Source organism: Anolis sagrei, chromosome 5, assembly GCF_037176765.1.
Source record: "Anolis sagrei isolate rAnoSag1 chromosome 5, rAnoSag1.mat, whole genome shotgun sequence".
NCBI lineage: Eukaryota > Metazoa > Chordata > Lepidosauria > Squamata > Dactyloidae > Anolis > Anolis sagrei.
Window position 1 is genome coordinate 185,466,744 of NC_090025.1, and position 21,263 is coordinate 185,488,006.

The following is a 21,263-nucleotide window of genomic DNA, read 5'->3' on the forward strand; positions in this document are numbered from 1 at the left end:
CAAAGGGCAAGTATGAAATTAAATTATATTTGGGCATCTGTAACCTTTTAAAACGATCAGATTCCAGTTAATGTATTTCTTCCTGTTCCGAGGGCTGCCATGGTGTTTGATGGTGGGAAGCAGTCCAAAGGGCATTGGGAGATAATAAATTCACTGGAAGTTTCACCCCGAGGCAGTCCTCAATACACCATGCCTTCCATTTAGTAGGTCTGACCAAAAATCTTGTCACATTCAAAGGTCACCAAGGTTGGGGTTGGTGTGCCCCATCCATCTTTCCCCAGTGACCAAGAGTGACAGCTGAGCTCATAAGCAGCCATCAGAATTTGGAAGAGATGTTACTGTGGTGAATGGAGGCTGGTCAGCAGAGGAGGGAATAGGGCAGCCTACAAGGCCTTTGAAATCTTGTAAGCTAATGATGACATCCCTCCAGAATTATTTTATAGTTGATCATGGAGGACTTCCTGATTTGGCTTCTTCCTTTCCTGATTTCCACAACCAGTTGTTGCAGTTTTCAAGGGCTTTCAGTCATCTCTTGCTGTTATTTTCAGAGTACAATTCAAGTCCCATGAATCTCAGAGAGACATTTAAGAGGGTTTATGTCCTTAAATCCCTTCAGTTTGAACCAGTTACTTAGAAGTGCTAGATTTTGACTCTATTGGGCATTTAAAAATATTCTGTGTATATTTTATTAGCATTCCATACATTATAATCTTACTTTATGCGCTTTTAAACATCCCTACCGCTAACCCCCATTGCCTTTCCTCTTTTTATTTCTTTTCTGATGGGTGTACTACCATTGAATGGTTAATTTTACACACTCTCTGGTGTGCAAAAGAGACAAGGAAAAAACATTGGAAAACTTCAAAAAGGAATAATCAAATAACAATATAGATTAACACAATATGTTCATCAGTTGGGACTCAAAACAGCTTAAAATAAAGTAAAGCAAACTTTAAAAGTTATTGGGAAGATAAAAATGTCTTTTCCCGACACCAAAGTGAATACTAGGAAAATGCTAGGAAAGCCTCAATGCAGCCCACCTTGACTGTTTATATTCCTCTTGGCATGCCCCTCCTTAATAATAATAATTACTGTATATACTAGAGCAGGGGTCCTCAAACTAAGGCCTGGGGGTCAGACATGGCCCCCTAAGCTCATTTATCTGGCCCTCACTCACGGTCAACCTAAGACTGAATGACTTGAAGGTACACAGCAGCAACAGCAATACTATCTCATCAGCCAAAAGCAGGTCCACACTTCCCATTGAAATACTAGTAAGTTTATATTTGTTAAAATTATTCTTCATTTTAATTATTGTATTGTTTTTAAGGGTTTTTTTTTTTTTGCACAACAAATAAGATATGTGCAGTGTGCATAGGAATTAATTCATTTTTTTCCAAATTATAATCTGGCCCTCCAACAGTTTGAGGGACTGTGACCTGGCCCTCTATTTAAAAAGTTTGAGGACCCCTGTACTAAAGTATAAGCCTAGTTTTTCAGCCCTTTTCAAGCCTGAAACAGCCCGCCTTGGCTTATACTCAGGTGGGGCTCCTTCTACTCCTCCTCTCTCGTGCAGCTTGGACCTTCCTCTCCTCTCTCGGTACAGCACATACCTTCGTCTCCTCCCCTTTTGGTTTAGCATGAGCCTTCCTCTCCTCCTTTTTTGACACCAGTCTTTTCCACTTTTCCTTATTCATATACACACAGCATTTTCCCCAAATATATAGCTAAAATAAACTATGGTGAGTACAGGAAGAATACATAAGTACATTTACATTGAAGGAGGTTAGCATAATGATTTAATCAGAGTTGGACAGTCTTATCTTAAACTAGACATCCCCTGCCACGTGTTGCTGCGGCCTAGTCTGTGTATATGTGTTTTGTGTGTGTATATATGTGTATATTTGTATATATGTGGTTTTGTGCATGCATTGTAATGTATTTTTTTAAGTCCCTTCTGCTGTGTTTTTCAGTGTTTTTATGAGTGATGGTAACTCATTGGCCTGATACATGTATTGTGTCCAAATTTGGTGGTTTTTGAGTTATGTTAATCCCACAAACGAACATTACATTTTTATTTCTGTAGATTACAGTTTTATCTCAATATTCAAAAACATTTAACTTACTGATGGCTCAATTAATGTCATTTTATGGATATCTATTTTTATTTTGAAATTTACCAGTAGCTCCTACATTTCCCATATACTTGAGTCAATAAGTTTTCCCAGTTTCTTGTGATAAAATTAGGTACCTTGGATTATATTCAGGTCTGCTTATACTCAAGCATATACAGGTATCATTATTTTTTATTTCTTGCCCGCCTCTCCTCATGGCTCGAGGCAGGTTACAACAGTGCACATTCATTAAAAAAAAAATCCGTTCTTTAAAATGCACATATTAAAACATATCTCCACAAAATTCATATTAAAATACACAAAACAAAGATTAAATATAAAATACAAGTTTAACATTCATCAAATAATAATCTTTTTTATTTCTTTAATCCTTGTATCATACCCAAAGGTTGATGGAAAATGCAAGGACTACTAATTGCAATGTAGCTATAAAAGGGTTTTCAAAACTTTATTAGCTGAGAATTTTCCATCTTCTTTCTAGGGTTAGTATGCTCTTATTTGTTTGGTTCCATGTGTTTGCATATTTTTGTAAATATCTGTTTAACAGATGCGTTTTTTGCAATGAACATATGAAATGAAAATAAAAATTGCCATATTGAAAATTGTTCCTCTTTCCCCATTTCTCTTAAGTGGGAATTTGTGGGTGATTAATTTTAACATGTGGATTAGGGTCTTCCTTAATTAATCTCATTGTTAGGACTGAGCACTTTCATACATAGGAAGAGTAATTTCAGTTTATAATTATTTGCTGCAATGTTATAGCTTAGGAAAGGCAAAATATTTCCATCTCTCTCTCTGTAAAAAGAATGCTTTAGTTTGCTGTGATAGATCAGTGGGTCTTTGACTGCTTTTAGTTAACTATTATTGTTGTTAACTTTATTTATATCCCAGCTTTCCCCGAAATAGGGATTCCAGGTAGCTTTTAATTTTAAAAAAGTGCAAGTTGGATATTCCTTATCTGGAATTCTGGAATTCAAAACACTCCAAAATCAAAAATTGTCCATGTGGGTGGCTGGAATAGAGACATGTTTGCTTTCTGGCAATGTACAGTCAGCTCTCCACATTTGTTGGAATTAGTGGAACAGGATCCCCATGAATCATAGAATCATAGAATCAAAGAGTTGGAAGAGACCTCATGGGCCATCCAGTCCAACCCCCTGCCAAGAAGCAGGAATATTGCCTTCAAATCACCCCTGACAGATGGCCATCCAGCCTCTGTTTAAAAGCTTCCAAAGAAGGAGCCTCCACCACACTCCGGGGCAGAGAGTTCCACTGCTGAACGGCTCTCACAGTCAGGAAGTTCTTCCTCATGTTCAGATGGAATCTCCTCTCTTGTAGTTTGAAGCCATTGTTCCGCATCCTAGTCTCCAAGGAAGCAGAAACAAGCCTGCTCCCTCCTTCCTGTGGCTTCCTCTCACATGTTTATACATGGCTATCATATCTCCTCTCAGTCTTCTCATTGTTTCATGTCCTAGTCTCCTAGTCGGAAGGTGAAGAAACATGAATTAAAAATGCTATTTTTAAAACTTCTAGGTCTTTCACTTTGACTCTGTTGTCAACTTCTGCTGGAATCTGGCCATACAATTGCATTGGGGGACCAAGACATCACCAGAAATGTCTAGGTCTTCCAGCATCACTAGAGGAAGTTGACCATAGGTTCGTACTGTAGGTTTGCCTACAGTTTCTGAGAGATGACATTTTGAACAAAATTCATGAAAAATCAAATTCACAACAGTCTGAACTGCAAGTGAGATGGGATGACTGTACACAAACTTGACTTCGTCCACAAAATTAATAAAAATATTGTATGAAATTAGTGAATGATATTTCTGGGAGAATATTGTTAATTTTGAAGTATATTAGGCACTTCAAAGCAGAAAATGTCGGTGTGTAGGGTGAAATACTGAGTTCTCGATATGCCTGCGACCCATAAATAGCTATCAGTTCCAAGAATCCCTGACTAGGGTCTCTTAGGCAAGTATTTCATAGATATATCATGCCCTCCAGGATTTCAGAGGTGAAGACAAAACTGTGTATGGCCAACTCACATCAGAATGTAATCAAAAGGATGCCTCCATGCAGCATGAAGCCAGAAGTGTTTGATGGGGAGGAGTAAACAAAATTACTTTTTCAAACAGTTCTTAAATTTTGAAATTTAAGTACTGATTCTGGAATAGTCATAACTCAAGGAGGAAGGTGGGGGAAATGAAAAAGAAGCCAGGAGAGGTTTTTTTAAGCCACCTAGAACGTTGGACAGCAAAGGATTCACTGTGACAGTTCTAGGCTATGAAATATTAATTTCAGCTCAAGTAGATGTCAATGTTAAAAACATAGTATAATCAAGGCCAATTACTGATTAATAGGTTTTTTATTTAATCGCTCATTTATCCTCCAAGTAACCAATTAATCAATTAAATTCACATTATCAAAGCTTCAGTGTAATATATCAAATTAATAAATCAGATCACCTATCAACTATATAGCTTATGAAAATTACTCTGAACATGTTGTGAAGGAAACAAGAAGCATAACTGCTTTATTATGCTTTCTGTTTCTCCGTGCCATGCAGAATAGATTTTCTGAGTCATAACCAGGGGGGTATATGAGTACTTTCCAATGCAGCACATCTTATGAAAGATCACTTATGTAAAAGTTGGAGATGAGGAGAAACAGGAGGAAAGAGTGCATTATGCTTCATGTTGTCTTCATTGTTCTCATCATTAAAAAAAGAGCTTGACTAATCTATGGGAACATATGTTGGAAAAAACAGCCTATACTATTAATAAATCAATAATCAGTTATAATTGTCCAATAGCTGTTCAAATATTTTTTTAGCCCACAGTTGGCTTTTAAGACTTGAAAAAAAATATTCCAGATTGCAGTGGAACCTTGACTTAAGAGCATCCAAACTTAAGTGTTTTGAGTTAAGAATCATCACTCGGCCCAGATTTTGCTTTCACATACGAGCAGCATTTTGAGTTAAGAGCTAGCACCAAAGGGAATGCTGGCATGAGAGAATAGGGCTTTAGGGCATCAAGGGAGCAGCCTCCGTACTTGGTGCTCTTGTCAGCTTTGGGAGATTGCTGTCCACTTTGCTCTTGTCCACTTTGAGGAACTTTGGGTTAGTTGATTTTGTGTGGCTTTTATTCCTGGCATGTTTGGCTTCATAAAGAGAGAGAGGGAGAGGGAGCAGGAGAGGGAGGGAGGCTGAAATGACGACAGTATGAAGAAATGATGCTTCTGCCTCTTCACTTTGTGCTTTGTACTTCCTTGTGCTTCTACCATTTTAATCTTTTGTTTTGTTCCGTGTGAATGCGCATTTATATATTATTTATTTATAAAATACATTTTCTTATTTAAAAACACATAACAGAAATGGGGAGGGATCAGGGGTTGGAACGGATTAATAGCATTTCAATGGGAAATTTGCTCTGCAATTAGAGTGATTTGAGTTAAGAGCTTGGTTATGGAACAAATTAAACTCTTAATTCAAGGTATTACTATTTCTGTTATCCCTTCTACCTGAGATTCTTTAGTTGGTTGATGCCAAATATGGAGTCTGAAGAATCAATGGACCACCAAGTTATGGCATATTCTTTCAAGACCAGGCGATTTCTGTTTCCGCTCCTTCCATCTTAGGAGAGAATTAAAGACTTACTAGAGTTTCTTCTCCCTGCTAGACAAAGACAACATGAGAAGGAGAATTTGGAAGCGATGGATGGGTGTCCGTGTGTCTTTTTTTCCTACATACATTATCTTGACCTATACCTACAATATACAAGCTATACTTTAAGGTCTCAAATTGTGAAGAGATATTAATTGCAAACAAATACAAAGTTGAGGAGTTTTTTGGTTTGTTTTTGGCCAGTGCAATGGGTTTCTTCAACTTGATATAAACTTTATCCCAACCTTACTCTTCCTACAAACTATCACAATAGTATTCTTTGCCTATGAGCATATTATGAGAACTTAGATCACAAGGAGACAAAGGGGTAGGCTTTGGTGCTTGCTATCAAATGGAAAATGCTTCTGTTGTAAATAATCCAGGTTCACCATTTGGGGGAATTAAATTTGCAGGTTATAATAGAAAATTGATATTCCACTGCTAATTGTAACTGACATATAAGAAATTGGCTCTTGTCTTCATTTTTCAAAAGGAAATACCACACACATGTGGGGTGTCTTTTTGTTATGAAAATAAGACTGATCCCAAAGAAAAGCCCACACTCTCTCAGAGATGTAAATTAATGTGTGCTGTGGTCAGCAGAGGACCTGCTGGCATCTGGTCAGCTGGTTCAAAAAGCTTAATTTGCTCTGTGAACTGTTTTCTATTATCGGTTCTCCATTACTGTCAGTCAAGCAACCCGGATAAAGGCACAAGCGAGAGTGACGGTGACAATGACAGACACTCACTCCTCGGCACACGGTAGAGGAGCGTGCATGGAAAATAGCAGTCATCCTCTTCCCGTTCAGGCAGAGCTGAAAGAAGTTGACAAGTTGGCCTTGTGGGCTAGCCGGAAGAGCTCTCTGCCACACAGGAGGCAGCAGGAGTGGGGTTTTCTAAAAGAGGGGTTGAATTTGGAGGGGAAAATGGGGTGTTGGAGCAAAAGACATTTAGAAGATGTGTATGTCTTCCCTTAAAGTTAGGCCGTAGGCTGTCCTGATTTCTAAGCTCGGGTTTGGGAGGTTTTGTTTGCTCTCTTTTGTTTTCTGTAGGGTGCTTAATGGGACGTGACAGATGGAGATCACAGCCTCTTTATTCTGCCCAAGACGTTTATTTCCTTTGGCCTAAATCCCTTTACTCACTCCTATTGAAGTAGACCCATTGAATGAATAGGGTTTACAGAAAGGTTGACTCAGATATTGATTCAAGAGGAGCCTTCTAGCAGAGACTAGCAACTGGACATCAGCCGTAGTTTTATTTGAGAGAGCAAATGTGTCAAAGGAAGTCAGGACCAGCAAGCCAATCCAAGCATTCTCTTTCTTTTCTCTTAATTTCAGCTGATTTTAAGTTGGGATGGATGAATGACTTGTATAAGCAACACTTAGCTGTGGGAGCAAAATATGTTATTTTTCATGAAAAATCACTTCCATTTAGAGGGGAAAACATGGCACTTGCATTATCACACCCAATGTGATAATTGCACACGTACACATGTTGGCACATGTACATCATCTTCACTTGCAACAGAGTGCAAATGGAGTCAACACATGACAATCTCCTTACAGAGTCCTAAAGCTGATTGCTAATCCCAATTAAAATAGACCCATTCAATCAACAGGGACATGGCAAGTCAATATTTATATAAGTTCCATTAATTCAGTGGGTCTACCCTCATTGTGATTAAAAGTTGGATTTAGGCCTCCAAGAGCCATTTGGATCAGGATTGTGGTGTTATGGTCTTTCAAGCTCTTTATCCATGCACAGTTCAACTTTGGATTGCAGCACCATCATCCTGGGACAAAGAACAATTTCAACTGGATCTCCTGTTCTATATCTCAGCACTATTCAAACATCTTTGACTTGTTTCAGTAGTGACTGGAAGCATGAAAGAAGAAGACTGCAGAGAGAAAGGCAGGAAGTGTAAATCTGCTTGTGTAACATGGGATTTCAACTATTCTGTCATAAAAGGGACAAAGGTGTTTTCTGCTTTGTGACTCAGTAAAGATACGCCAAAAAACAGATCTGTGGTTTTGCAGGGAAGGATATCAAAATCTTTCATCTTGCACATAGTCTTTGAGAATCTGAAAAAGAGGCCATTTTTAGTTATTATTGGTGCTCTTGCGATGGTCAGGTAATTAATTGCCCCAGGAAGTCTGAAAGCAAGGGCTCAAGGCAATAGTCTTCTCCTGACTGTCACTTTCCAGTAGCTGGTATTTATGATGTACTGCCTCTGAGCTTGAAGAGGCATATCTAGTCATCATGACTTAACAGCCATTCATAGATGGCTCCTTCATGGCTATAATTGAAAGCTAAAGAGGTTGTGCAACAGTTTTAAATTTATAAAAAGTTATTATATAGATAATCCTGTTCTACCCCAAGGGGCTCAAAGTAGTTTATATGTGGCTTCCATGCAGGCAAGGGCTTGCATTAGCATCTGGCACTTTTGTTGTTGTTGTTTATTCATTCAGTCACTTCTGACACTTCATGTTCTCATGGACTAGCTCTTGCCAGTGCTCCCTGTCGACCATCACCACCCCCAGCTCCTTCAGAGTCAAGCCAGTCACTTCAAGGATGCCATCCATCCATCCATCCATCCATCCATCTATCTTGCCCTTGGTCGCCCCCTCTTCCTTTTTCTTTTCATTTTCCCCAACATTGTTGTCTTCTCTAAGCTTTCCTGTCTTCTCATTATGTGGCCAAAGTACTTCATCTTTGCTTCTAATATCCTTCCCTCCAATGAGTAGTCGGGCTTTATTTCCTGGAGGATGAACTGGTTGGATCTTCTTGTGGTCCAAGGCACTCTCAGAATTTTCCTCCAACACCTGGCGCTAGATAGCATCTGTCGCTATCAAGTAGCTAATGGGACCCCAGTGTTGTCACATGACTTACCACGAATTCCTCCTTTTCTGTGTTTATTACTTGCTGTTAAGTTAACTTCAGCATACAGCACCACAAGGAATTAAAGACCTCCAAAGAGTCTTACTTACCAACTCTTCTTGGCAAACCACAGGCCATGGCTTCCTGGAATCAATCCACTTATAATGAGGACTTCCTTATTATAATGGTATTCCCCATAATCACCTACGGATATGAGAGCTGGATCACAGGAAAGGTTGAGTGAAGGAAGATAGATGGTTTTGAACTGTGGTGCTGGAGGAAAGTTCTGAGAGTGTCTTGGACTGCGAGAAGATCCAACCAGTCCATACTTCAGGAAATAAAGCCCAACTGCTCATTGGAGGGAAGGATATTAGAGACAAAGTTGAAGTACTTTGGCCACATCATGAGGAGACAGGAAAGCTTAGCGAAGACAATCATGCTGAGGAAAATGGAAGGAAAAAGGAAGAGGCGCCAACCAAGGGCAAGATGGATGGATAGCATCCTTGCAGTGACTGGCTTGATTCTGAAGGAGCTGGGGGAGGTGACGGCCGACAGGGAGCTCTGGTGCGGGCTGGTCCATGAGGTCACAAAGAGTCAGAAATGATTGAACGAATGAACAACAACTACCACAAAGGACTTCCTCTTTTTTTTTTACTGATTTCAAGATTATTGTGCATTATCAACCTTTCCAATGAGTCACATCATCTTATGACAGTGGGTCTTTCTTATTGCTTTTCATGTTTTTCAACAAATACCAGGTGATAGTCTTTGGATGGTAGTTTCTGATATCATTCTTGATGTAAAATGTCTCCCAGACTTCATGGGAAATCAAAATGACAGCCTCCAGCCGCCTTCTGATTGGAGTCCTCCAGAGTCTGGAGGACATTTAACTCATGGGGTGCATAAACCTAGAGGTGGTCCTGATCCAGGCTGCATTCAGTGTAAAAGAAATGCTTCTAGGTACCCCCTGTATCAGTTCAGCCACCGAGAAGCTTAGGAATATTGATGGGCCTTTGTTCTTCCTAACTGATCGCTTTCTAGAAAGCACATCCTTTTTCTGGTTCTAAAAGCTTCCACGCATTAAATTCATTGGGTCTTGCAAAATAACTGAATTTGGCCCCCTTTTCTCAGTTCGTTCTTCTTTTGCCTTCTTAATTGTTTCCCTAAGAAACCCAGAAGGGCTACATAATACGGCAGGTTCCAGCCACCAGATAAGGCTTATGGATAAATTGTTAGTAGGTTTCTTTGTTCGCCTGGAGCATTTGCATTGCTTACATCGGACAACACGTTCATATGGAACGTATCAGCCAACAGTGTTTACCCGGATGACCCTATCAAATTTCCTTTCTGGCCAGCTTTCAAATCTTTTCACTCCATTTCAATTACTGTCACATGGTGTGAACATTGTTATGTACAAATATGTGACTTATTTGGGCACCCTTCCAGTTAGCTATTCTTAATTTGCAAAGGGAGAGGCAATCTGGTCTGCTAACTTCGCAGTGATGCATTATTATCGCAGAAGCTGAGTAACACATTTTTATAAGCTGATGATAGGAAGTGCCTAGTGATAAGTCCCTGCATGTGAACAACATGGAAGACAATCTTGCAGTCAGTGCAGAAGGGACTTGGAGCTGCACGCTCTGGGCTTCAGATTCATGCTCCGGGTGCCCCCCTCCCCTTACAATCAATTCATATCAGATATTTTACTAATTGTTGTATTCAGTGCATAAGCAGGACCATGAAGTTATATAAATAGAGAATTTATTACAAACTGGAATCTGGGCCAGCCTTAAGGGTGAGTGATCTGGACAGTCACCTGGAGTCCTAGGCTGACCTCATGGCTAGGACTGATACCCTGCATCGTGTTTGCAAATACTCACATAGTTATATGGTGGATATGCTGTACCACCCTCCCAAGGTGTCCAGGTATTGTTAAACCAAGTCTATATCTATGAATGTACTTGCTAATTGTCCCATTGTGCCATGGGAAATGCACAGTAGCGGTTTCTGCAATCCCAGTTAATCAAGTGAAGACTTGATGTTGTGTTCAAGTATTTCTGCCTTACGGTTACCCAAAAGGGAAGCCAATCACAGGGATTTCTAGTGTTGAGAGTCTCTGACATGCCTAAGGTCACCCAGTGGTCTTCCATTGCCAAGCATGGAATCAAACCCTGGTCTCCAGAGCTGTAGTGCAGCGCTCAAACTACTATAACAAACTGGCACTGATGAATAATTAAACTCAGAAATGTGCAACACAGTGACTAGAATCCTGTTAGTTATTCCCATCTAGAGTAGGCCCATTCAATCAGTTTTTGAATGATGAGTCAACATTCAAATAAATCAACTGATCTGGCTCCACTATACTCAGTAGAGTTGTGTGATAGATAAAAAAAAATGTTTTTTTTTTTTTACTCATTGCAAAATTAGTGGGCTCTGGTGTTTCATTTCTAAAGTGTTTCTAAAGTATTATTAGTAAAAAAAAATCATTACTATAATGAGAATAACGAAATTTCATTACTTTTTGCATTAAGTAATTAACCAAGGAGGGAAACTTCGGGGGCTAATTTCTCCCTCATTTTTAGAGCTATTGTGATGAAAACTGCAATAATCATACTTACTGTTAGCCCCCAAGTTTCAGAACTTTACATACATCCACTAATATTTAGGGAATTTTTGAATTCACATTGAATTCAAAGATTGATATGTCTAATGATTTTCTTCCAAAAAGCAACAACAGCAATCCCCTTGAATGTCTGTCTAATAGTGTGTCTATATGACACACAATTAACCACATAACTTCAACTTAGCAAAGATTTATACTATTACTTGCTTACTGTAGTCCTCATTGGAGATTCAATAATTTTATTTATTATTATTAGATTCACTCTAAACATCTGGCTGCTGCAGCCCTCATTGGAGCTTTCTGATGCTGAACACTGCATTCTGGGAAATGTAGTTTAGGGCAGGGGCTTTTGAATTCTCTGCCACAGGGGGCCTCAACTTCCCAAACTACATTTCCCATAATTCTATGTTCTCAGTCTCCCACCCCCAGCTAGTTCTGTCCCCAGCTGTTCTTCCTTATGCCGAACAAACAAAAAAAGCAGCCTGGGTCTTAATTTAAAGACTAGTAATTGTCTTTTTTTTTTTTTTTTGCCAAAGTTGCTTAATGCTTATACTGAAAATTAATCTGACTTTGGGAGGCATCCAAATGTTACAGAATCTTAATGGAAATTATTGGTGATAGTTTCAATTCTAAAATTTTTCTCCCTCCTTCCCTGCATATTTCTAATATAAATTTGTATGTATAAATTTAACACATTTGATCCGACCTACAAGGAGTAACAATAATTTTGCACAGCTCTAATACTCAGGATCGATTAACAATAGGACTGAAACCTATGCAAAATGGTTTTGTTTGTTGAACTCTACTTACACAACCAAAAAACAATTTTTTGGTCATGTCAGGAGCAACTTGAGAAACTGCAAGTCACTTCTGGTGTGAGAGAATTGGCCGTCTGCAAAGACGTTGCCCAGAGGACGCCCCGATGATTTGATGTTTTTAACATCCTTGTGGGAGGCTTCTCTCATGTCCCTGCATGAGGAGCTGGAGCTGATAGGGGGAGCTCATCCACCTCTCCCCGGATTCGAACCTACGACCTGTCGGTCTTCAGTCCTGCCGGCACAGGGGTTTAACCCACTGTGGGCTCCACAACCAAAAATGAAATATGTCAATTTTACAACAATTAAATGTGCAAGGTACTAACTACATTATCTACATGTATTGTAGAACATCTGCAGATGTTCATAGCCACAATGTTGACATCAGGAGGATAGCCAATGTGCCTCCACTCCCTGCTCACATGTGGAGTAAAGACCATGAACAAAATACCTAAAAGGTCATACATAATGATAATCACTGAATAGGATTGATGAGATTATACAATATAAGAATACACAATTGAGTGGGTCAAACAAAGAAATTGTCTTAGAAGTATATGATTCAGGATCAAGCTTGGGGAAGCTAGGCATGTGTAGTCTGAGTTTCCTGCCCTTCCCTTTGGTAAGAAATAGCAACACCAGTCCATCTTGGTTGCTGAGCGTGGGAGGTTTTTGGATGGAGTAGTCGGAAAAGAGAATAGCCCTCTGTGCCCTATCCAAAAAGGGATTTATGAATACGTAGGCTGTACCTATGCATAAGTCACTCACAGGAGTCCGGCCAATGTTTAAAAAGTTTGGCAGTCTGTATGTGTTCTTCCATTGGGGAGTGCAGTGGCGGGGAGAGAGAGAGAACCAGCTCTCCTGTCAAAATGAAACATTTCAAGAGATATTTGGCTGTTGGAAACAATAGTCCCTCGCAATTATTTCATGTACGCTATATGAAGTAGAAGGGTTTGATGTTTTCATACTGTGAGTTTCCCTGTTCCTGGTTTCATGAATTGATTGCTGATCATGGGATTAGTAAAGGTAAAGGTAGTCCCCTGACATTAAGTCCAGTCATGTCTGACTCTGGGGTGTGGTGCTCATCTCCATTTCTAAGCCGAAGAGCCAGCATTGTCCATAGACACCTCCAAGGTCATGTGGCCGGCATGACTGCATGGAGTGCCGTTACCTTCCCACCGGAGCGGTACCTATTGATCTACTCACATCTGCATGTTTTCAAACTGCTAGGTTGGCAGAAGCTAGGGCTGACAGCGGAAGCTCATGCCGCTCCCCGAAATCGAACCTGCAACCTTTCGATCAACAAGCTCAGCAGCTCAGTGCTTTAATCCACTGCGCCACTGGGGGCTCCGATCATGGGACCAGAAACCCTAAAAAGTTTCTAATTTTTGTTTGAACGGTGGTTCTCAGAGTGGGGCCGTAAATGAGGATGCTGTCTTACAAGCTGTATTTCCATCTCATGTTGGACCCTTATAATATGATTGTCTTCAAGCTGTGTGATTTCTGGTGTAATTTCTTTTGTTGAACAAGGATGTCTGGTGGTGTGACTAGCCTACTGGGTTTCTGCACAGAATCATCCAAATGTGAATGTATTTGATACAGGGTGAGGCTGGTTTCGTAAAATCTGTATTCAAATGATGTAAACAAATCCAAACTATGCAAAATTGTGGTGCACACTGGCAAATCCGAACAAGGTCCAATCATGTGTGCATTTTTAATGATGGGTCTATGAATTAGAATGTGAACATTGACATTATTTATAGATAATTAAGTGCATGGACTCTGGAGGGTTCATCTGTGGCTCCAAACACAGTATCTGTTGGAGGCGACTGTACACTCAGGAAAATTTTTAGACCTTCAGATAACTTATTTCCGATTACTGCTCTTTCTATGTTTTTATTTAATTTTATTTCTTTCTTTGTTCCTAACTACAAAAACCCATTGGCTCTTAAAGTGATATTAATAACATGGCTGTGGCACAAAACACATACATCTACTTAATGCTAAAACAGCTAATATGGTTTTCGCCCAAATAATTTTAAAATAGCTATTATGCCACATTCTCATTTTCTTTATTAACAGAACAAGAATTCATTTTTAGTATGGCCTTGAAGCTGTAATGAGCATTGTTAACATACAATAACAATGCCCCAGGGGAAAGATTTCAAAGGCAGTCTAACCTCACCGCTGAACTTCTGATGTACTGCAGTGCCATCGAGCCAAGAGCACTTTCACAATCCTGCCGAGAGTTTAGTAGAATACTGCTATTTAATATGCAGGTGAAGATGATAGATAATCTGAGTTGTGGGTTGAGGACAGACAGTGTTTCTCTAAGGGCGTAAAAACACAATATCAACATTTTAATGCTAGTAGAATCCAAAAAGTTGTTGTAGGTTTTTCGGGCTGTATGGCCATGTTCTAGAACCATTCTCTCCTGACGTTTCGCCTGCATCTGTGACATTTCGCCTGCATCTGTGGCATGCATCCTCACAGGTTGTGAGGATGAGGTGAAAGATTGTGAGGATTAGGTGAGGATGAGCATCCTCATCCTCACAACCTGTGAAGATGCTTGCCACAGATGCAGGTGAAGCGTCAGGAGAGAATGCTTCTAGAACATGGCCATACAGCCTGAAAAACCTACAACGACCCAGTGATCCCAACCATGAAAGCCTTCAACAATACAGAATCCAATGACATAGCCATGTTTATCTGGAATAGTAGGCAAAGGAATTGTCTAGCACCTCTGAGACTAACTGAAGAAAGAAGTTGTAGAACTGAAGAAAGAAGCATTTGGAGACTTAGTTTACTCTGTCAGATGAATGGATTTAGCCTGTTTACTCTATACTTAAGTCTCAAACTTGGGGCTTGTCTATGTAAGCCCAAAACCCCATATTTACTATGAATGGACTACTGGCTGTCTCTGTGATGTGTAGTGACTACCAGTGACTATTACATTTTTTTTTTTCAGTCCAAAATGACTTTGCCCACCTTTTTGGTAAGCTGGAGGATACTATGGCATTTTTTGGAAACTCTAGAGAGTCTTGGGACTTTGAGGTAGTCTGAACAACAGTATTGAGTCTGATTCACTGGTGCCATCACCCTTTCCCTGAACTCATGTGTATGGAGGGACTTCAGAGACCCATTGAAGATACCATTCTGCAAGACCAGAAGTAACACAATATCATTCCTATTCACCTTTCAGAAAATTAGGGGGACTGCTATTTCGGGGAAGGGTGCAAAACACAGAAATAGATTTGGGTTTCTAGAATTTTTGCTATTTTAAATTGGGTTGTGTCCATACTTGTTGATCATGGCAACCTTCTGTTCACCTTTTTATGTTCTTTCCAAGCTAAAATATATATTCCACATCAATTGATTCATGAGCTACAATTCAGACACAAATCCCATTTTCCTTTTGTATTCCATCATGTTATCCATAAACCTGAGCAGTGTGGTCGTCAGAAAGATTGTATACTTCTAAAGAAGTAATATCTCCTCCATTGAAAGAATACATGCAGTCAAACCTCTGCATCTGTGCTATTTTTTCAGGACCTCAAGTGGATACTTGAAACTGCAAGTAGTACCAAATCTTGTTAAATGAACAACTGGGGAAGGCATAGCAGAGTTATGCTATAGGGAGATGGTGGCGGGGTATAAATAAAGATGATGATGATGATGATGATGATGATGATGATTGTTATTATTATTACTATTATGCCGAAAGACCTAAGAAATGCCTAGAGAAGATATCTCTACAGCCAACACTAGGTCCTTCAGCATGAATCATAGAATCATAGAATCAAAGAGTTGGAAGAGACCTCATGGGCCATCCAGTCCAACCCCATCCTGCCAAGAAGCAGGAATATTGCATTCAAATCACCCCTGACAGATGGCCATCCAGCCTCTGTTTAAAAGCTTCCAAAGAAGGAGCCTCCACCACACTCCGGGGCAGAGAGTTCCACTGCTGAATGGCTCTCACAGTCAGGAAGTTCTTCCTCATTTTCAGATGGAATCTCCTTTCTTGTAGTTTGAAGCCATTGTTTCATGTCCTAGTCTCCAGGGAAGCAGAAAACAAGCCTGCTCCCTCCTCCCTGTGGCTTCCTCTCACATATTTATACATGGCTATCTTATCTCCTCTCAGCCTTCTCTTCTTCAGGCTAAACATGCCCAGCTCCTTAAGCCGCTCCTCATAGGGCTTGTTCTCCAGACCCTTGATCATTTTAGTCGCCCTCCTCTGGACACATTCCAGCTTGGCAATATCTCTCTCCAATTGTGGTGCCCAGAATTGGACACAATATTCCAGGTGTGGTCTAACCAAAGCAAATGACTCTATGATCAACTTCCTTTAGAAGCATGCTATCAAATCATCCAGAGTACTTAGAAAGTACTTTTCTCAGGCATGAGTAAATGAAACCATGGTAATGGTCCCATGGACACAGGGATTGTACCATACAGTGTATCCAAAATGTTGCCATGAAAATGTTTTTCCAACAGCAATGGGGAAAATATGCTTGTAAGTGGTTTAGGTGGATAGTACAGATATAAGGGAAAAGAAATGCCTATTATCAGATTCCTACTGATACTGTGTAGATCCATACAATATGTTTATTGTAATTTCTGGCATAACTTCAGCCTTTAGCAACAAGTGGCATGCTTTGAGCAAACCTAAACACAAGTGACTATGGGAGAATAGAAATCTGGGCACTGAGCTCAGAGTTTGGTGTGATCCGTGGGATCACATCCCTACAGTGAATGTGTAATCTAGGTCCTAATCTTCTAAGAGTCAGAGCAAACTATGAAAACCCTGTGATGTCTTGGCTTATCAGTTGCTTTTCCCACATGTATAAGCAGTATGTCCTAAACATTATGGAATTATCATGCCTTTTCTCCCCCTACTTCATTCACTAGTCACATGAAATAAATGACACAAATTTAATTGGCTCCAGAGCCAATTATTTAAATACCCCAAGTTCTGCCTTCCCTGCTAGGAAAGGCATCAAAGACATAGAGAATGTACACTTGCAAGAAGATGGCAAAATAGACTGTTTCACTGCACTGCTCTGCCATAGATACTGTTGGCAGCATCCCTAGAGCATAAAATTAATCCAAATTTTGGAGTGCTCCGTTAGAGACCTTTGAATAGACACAGTCCTTTGTTTGATTGCTTGAGGGTGCCATAACTTTTCATTCTCTAAATGTTGTCAGTTTAACCATCTTGATGCACAGCATGCGGTCATTCCAGTGTCCTTTCTCCTGGTCTTGAGCCAAACGTTGTCCTGCCCTGCAATGATTAAATCTGAACAGACAGATTCAATAATGTCAAAGTTCAATCTTGTCTAAAAATATTAACATGCTGCACCCCATCCTGCATATTGTACATTTCATTCTCTGTTACAAGGCATGGCAGGTCTGTAAGAAGAATGTCATTGACTAAACAAGAGGGGAACAAAACCCAGGCAATTCTGTCCATGTAATGTTGCACGTCATGGGGCTACTTCATCCAAGGATGGCCCTAGGCCATGGCGCTTGCATTGCCACTGGACCAAATTTGACAAAACAACAAACAAAAACTCCTGCCTGCCTTGTGCGTTACCTCTGGGCCAGTTGCCAGATTTGTGTGTGGTAAAAGCCAGACATGTGGCTCACTTGCCAAAATATTTGAAGTTATATCGAGCAGAATGGTTTTATTTTTGTCTCTAGTGTGTATGCTTCAATTGTGGAGGCAGTGTCTTGGCAATAGGACACCCAGGTTGTTGAACTGGATTCACTTGCCCCACATTTCATGCTAATACCTATGAAATGGCATGTTTCAGGTGTGTATGCCACTGATGGAGTAAGTCAAAATGGAGAATATATTGGGGACAAGGAACCTATATTCACCCAGGGACTCTTGAACGGGCCAGCTTACCTATCCAAATGTATCTCTTCTTATGAACCATCTAGGACACTAAGATCATCTGGGGAGGCCCTTCTCTCGGTCCTGCCTTTCTCACAGATGTGTTTGGCGGGGACAAGAGACAGGGCCTTCTCAATGGTGGCCCCTTGACTGTGGAACACCCTTCCCAGGGATATAAGAGCGGCCCCTCCCTCCTGACTTTTTGAAGAAAGGTTAAAACCTGGCTTTTTGAGCAGGTTTTTGCTAATCCAGCATAATTATACAAAATCATGGAACGACCTGACAATGCAATTGAATAACGATTTTAACAAGGAGACGCTCACAATAATGAGGCTCACAATAATACACTATGGCTTTGTATGGTTTTTATAATTTATATTTTATACAAATGTTTTTAACAGTATTTTATGATTGTTTATTAGTTGGGGCATCAAATGTTGCCAACTGTGAACCGCCCTGAGTCGCCTTCGGGCAGAGAAGGGCAGTATACAAATATGGTAAATAAATAAATAAATAAATAAACTCGCATCATGCCTCATCAGATTGCTGGGATAGGTGGTAACTACTTTTTCTCTGCACAGCCAATTTGCTATTGTTCCAGTCAATGGAAGTGCAATATTTAGGGTAACAGACTGGGAAATAGGGTACTGAATGGGGACAGGTATGAGTGAATTGTGCAATATAAATGTCACGATGAAGCCAACTCTCTCAACCTGGAATACTAGATAACTCTACAGGAAAAAGTTACCCAGAGTAAATGATCGGACCTACAAAATCTTGTATCCCTCCATAGGATCTGATAGTTCTCCACTATCACCAGATATTTGAGGATCATGTGCTACAGTGTCAGTACCTTGCCTCAAAATGGTGGCAACGGAGCAGTGGGGCAAATAACTACAATGACCTGGGATATAGGGACAGTGTGGAAGGGCCCTGAATCAAGGTCATCTTGAACAAAAGATGATGCTATCCAACATTAGTGTCAGGCTCCTTGAATTAGCTGAGGAAGGAGAGTGAGTTAGATGTATAAACACACATGCATAATATCTCTTTGCATCTTTGAAAGCTACTTTGGAACTTCTAAGCTTTCCCCCTTTTGCCCGATCACCTTGAAATGCTGTTCCAAACTCATCCTCGGAGATCACATGCTTTGTTTAGCATTCCACCGTCTGGTGCCCTCCAACCTTCATTGCTCTGCTAATGTAAACAGTCAATGTTAAAAGAAGATCACCCAATAACAACAATGCCTGATCATAACGTTGGTCACGGTAGTGTCGCATGTTTGTCCTTGCTCTGTTTGTTATAATATCCAGTCTGGTTATACTTAGCATTACAATGGAAAGCATCTTCAGCAAAGATGTATAATTTTGTTGATTTTCTTATCCTTGAAATAATGGTCAAATGCACATTGCTGATACATATTCCATACCTCCGTACTTTCATTGTCAGCTGCTTTACAGCTGTACAGCTTATCCATTGCCTTGACCTACAAGTGCACCAAATATCAGGGAGATAGTAAAAGCATTGCTGCTGTTTTTCTCCAACATGTTTGGGTTCTTATAGGAAACGGACTCAGCCATAGTAATTGCTTTTAACATCCAAAGCTCAGAAAAGTTGTGTTGTCGAAGGCTTTCATGGCCAGAAACACTGGGTTATTTTAGGTTTATTCGGGCTATATGGACATGTTCTAGAGGCATTCTCTCCTGACATTTCGCCTGCATCTATGGCAAGCATCCTCAGAGGTAGTGAGGTCTCACTACTTCTGAGGATGCTTGCCATAGATGCAGGCGAAACGTCAGGAGAGAATGCCTCTAGAACATGGCCATATAGCCCGAATAAACCTACAACAACTCAGAAAAGTTGCTTTTTTGGGACTATAGATTCCTTATTGGATTCCTTATTGGTATTATGGGAGCTATAGTCTAGAATCATAGAATCATAGAGTTGGAAGGGAACCTCATGGGCCATACAATCCAATCCCCTGCCAAGAAGCAGGAAAATTGCATCCAAAGCATCCCCAACAGATGGCCATCCAGCTTCTGTTTAAAAGCTTCCAAAGAAGGAGCCTCTACCACACTCCCCGGAGAGTTCCACTGCTGAACAGCTCTCACAGTCAGGAAGTTCTTCCTCATGTTCAGATGGAATCTCCTTTCTTGTAGTTTGAAGCCATCGAATGCTTCAGAGCTATATAGGCCCCATCTACACTACACAAGCCAGTATAGATTCATATAATGCCATTTGTACATGCATCACTTCTCTTAAACCCTTTTCATCCTCACTTCTTAGTGTTTAAGCATTCTTCTCATTCCTAATTTCTATCCCTGTTATATTCTAATCCTGTTGGGCTTTCCTTTCTTTTCTTTTTTTGCTGATTGTTATTGGTTCTTGCATTTGGTTATCTACTAGTGAGGGGCTTCCTATGTCCTTATAGTTAATAAGCTGGGATGTGAACTAAATTTGTATGATGGTAACATACTTTTCCTATGTAGAAACATACTTCTCAGTCAAAAATACAGAGGTTTGCAGAAAGTCTTTTTATTTCTGGAAAAAATGTTAGCCAAACAGGAAAACTACACATGGAGTATTCTATGTATTTTCATAATTGCTAAAAGTAGTGCAAAAAGAAAACTGTTTAAGGAAAGAGTTGAATTTTTTTGTTAATAGACATTGATGTAAATGCTTAATGACAATCCAACCCTTAACACAATCTATTTTTAAAAAAACATAGTACTCCATGCAACTAAGGAAGTGGATTGCAATCCATTAAAGCTCATGCTAAAACAAACCTGCTGGCCTTAAAGATGTCCCTTCATTGTTTTGCTGAAATGAGCTACCATAGCAACTCCTGTTAAAAACTCTCAAGTGAACTAATGTTAGATGAGTAAGAGGGGCTTCTCTAATTAATATTGGTTCACTGTTTCCTACCTGATGAGCTCCCCATCCCTGCTTTGACTCATTGCTGTCTTTTTTGTTGTTGTTGTTCTTTTTACAGCAGTTGTATGCTGCCCAGCTTGCTGCAATGCAAGTATCCCCAGGTGGAAAAATACCCGGCATTCCCCAAAGCAACCTCGGAGCAGCAGTATCACCTACCAGCATCCATACTGACAAGAGCACAACCAGCCCTCCGCCCAAAAGCAAGGTACTACTTTACAATCTGTCTGCCAGGCCTTTTCATACGCATTGCTCATTAAGTTTATTTCCACATGCATTACATGTGATTGCAGCATCCTTCAGGCTGCAACTAATAAAGGAT

At 40.1% G+C, this 21,263-nt stretch overlaps 1 protein-coding gene across 9 annotated transcripts in view; it reads left to right on the forward strand.

Annotated features, from left to right (window-relative positions):
* SOX5 (SRY-box transcription factor 5) overlaps positions 1 to 21,263 on the forward strand; it is an 897,493-nt gene that overhangs the window by 777,910 nt on the left and 98,320 nt on the right. For all 9 annotated transcript variants that reach the window (XM_060776580.2, XM_060776581.2, XM_067469306.1 and 6 more), the window contains one exon: positions 21,003 to 21,149. In XM_060776580.2, coding sequence (XP_060632563.2) covers positions 21,003 to 21,149 — 147 coding nt within the window. The remainder of the gene's footprint in view (positions 1 to 21,002; positions 21,150 to 21,263) is intronic.